Source organism: Notamacropus eugenii, chromosome 6 (assembly GCF_028372415.1).
Source record: "Notamacropus eugenii isolate mMacEug1 chromosome 6, mMacEug1.pri_v2, whole genome shotgun sequence".
Lineage (NCBI taxonomy): Eukaryota > Metazoa > Chordata > Mammalia > Diprotodontia > Macropodidae > Notamacropus > Notamacropus eugenii.
The window spans coordinates 163,863,011-163,864,454 of NC_092877.1; the positions used below are offsets into that span (position 1 = coordinate 163,863,011).

The 1,444-nt window shown below is 37.7% G+C and overlaps 1 protein-coding gene across 2 annotated transcripts; it reads left to right on the forward strand.

Annotated features, from left to right (window-relative positions):
* The first annotated feature begins 595 nt into the window (after positions 1-595).
* LOC140510789 (ras-related protein Rab-18-like) lies at positions 596-1,168 on the forward strand. Of its 2 annotated transcripts, none has more exons than XM_072619673.1 (2): positions 596-1,002; positions 1,058-1,168. In XM_072619673.1, exons 1-2 carry the CDS (start codon positions 613-615, stop codon positions 1,166-1,168), a joined length of 501 nt encoding a protein of 166 aa, XP_072475774.1. In that variant the 5' UTR covers positions 596-612. The 2 variants fall into 2 exon arrangements, with proteins under 2 accessions (XP_072475774.1, XP_072475775.1); XM_072619674.1 differs by having other exon boundaries at positions 596-804; positions 991-1,164.
* Positions 1,169-1,444: the final 276 nt, after the last annotated feature.

Here is a 1,444-nt window from a genome sequence, read left to right on the forward strand (position 1 = left end):
TCTCCAGCCCCATGCTTTCCCAATGGGATATTGGTTATTTCCTGAGAAGTTTGTCACTTAGGCTAGTATTATCTTTGTTAGGGCTAAATTGATAGAGCATTGGACTTGGAGTCTGGAAGATCTAAGTTCAAATCCAGCCTCAAGTACTTTAATAGTTGTGTGACTCTGGCCAAGTAACTTAACTTTAATCTTAGTTTCCTTAGCTGCAAAATGGGGATAAAAATAGGAACTACCTCCCAGGATTTTGTGAGGATCAAATGAAATAATGTTTACAAAGCACTTGGCAAACTCTAAATGCCATATAAAAGCAATTATGGTGATGATGGTAGGGGAGATAGAAAACCAGCATCATCCATTTAGTTTCCAAACTTGGTCAGACATTTCAGTTCATCCACTGACAAAAAATATCTGTTTGTTATGATTCTAATCTGTCTTTCTCTTCATAGAGAGTTATGGTTATTTTCCAAATATTCTCCTCAGCTTTGATCATATAAATAACTTTTGACTAATCTACTTTTTCTAACATTTGAAGGAAAATAGACTATTGGAGAGAAGGGGAGAGCTCCAGAGTGAGGTGGCCAACTGGCTTAGGAGCTGCTACCAGGGGCCAGGATGGATGAGGACATACTGACCACCCTGAAGATCCTAATTATTGGGGAGAGCGAGGTGGGCAAATCCAGCCTTCTGTTGAGATTCACAGATGATGCCTTTGATCCAGAGATTGCAGCAACAATTGGGGTTGACTTCAAAGTAAAGATTATATCAGTTGATGGAAATAAAGCTAAGCTTGCTATATGGGATACAGCAGGTCAGGAGCACTTCAGAACACTGACCCCTAGCTATTACAGAGGTTCACAAGGTGTTATATTAGTTTACGATGTCACAAGAAGAGATAATTTTGTTAAGCTGGATAATTGGTTAAATGAATTGGAAACATACTGCACGAGAAATGACATAGTAAAAATGCTAGTTGGAAACAAAATTGATAAGGAAAACCATAAAGTTGATAGAAATGAAGGGCTGAAATTTGCACAGAAACATTCTGTGTTATTTATAGACGTTAGTGCAAAAACCTGTGATGGTGTTCAATGTGCATTTGAAGAACTTGTTGAAAAGATCATCCAAACCCCTGGACTATGGGACAGTGACAATCAGAATAAATGAATAAGGCTATCACACAGGGAAGAAAGCCATGGAGGAGCTTGTGGAGGATATTGTTTTATGCTGTAAACTCTGGGAAGGTCTATCTTTTGAATTTTTGATCAGACAGTGTCATCTTTCTGTATATAAACTCCTTAACTGCTATTTTAGGAACCTTGCAGTTTGCACATATTTGTTTTGTATCATGGCTATGAACATTTATAAGAAAACACTCATCAGCTTTCCCAGGTGAAAATGTTTGTGGTAAGCAAGTAGAAATTGTAACCTTCAGTCTTTCATGTAA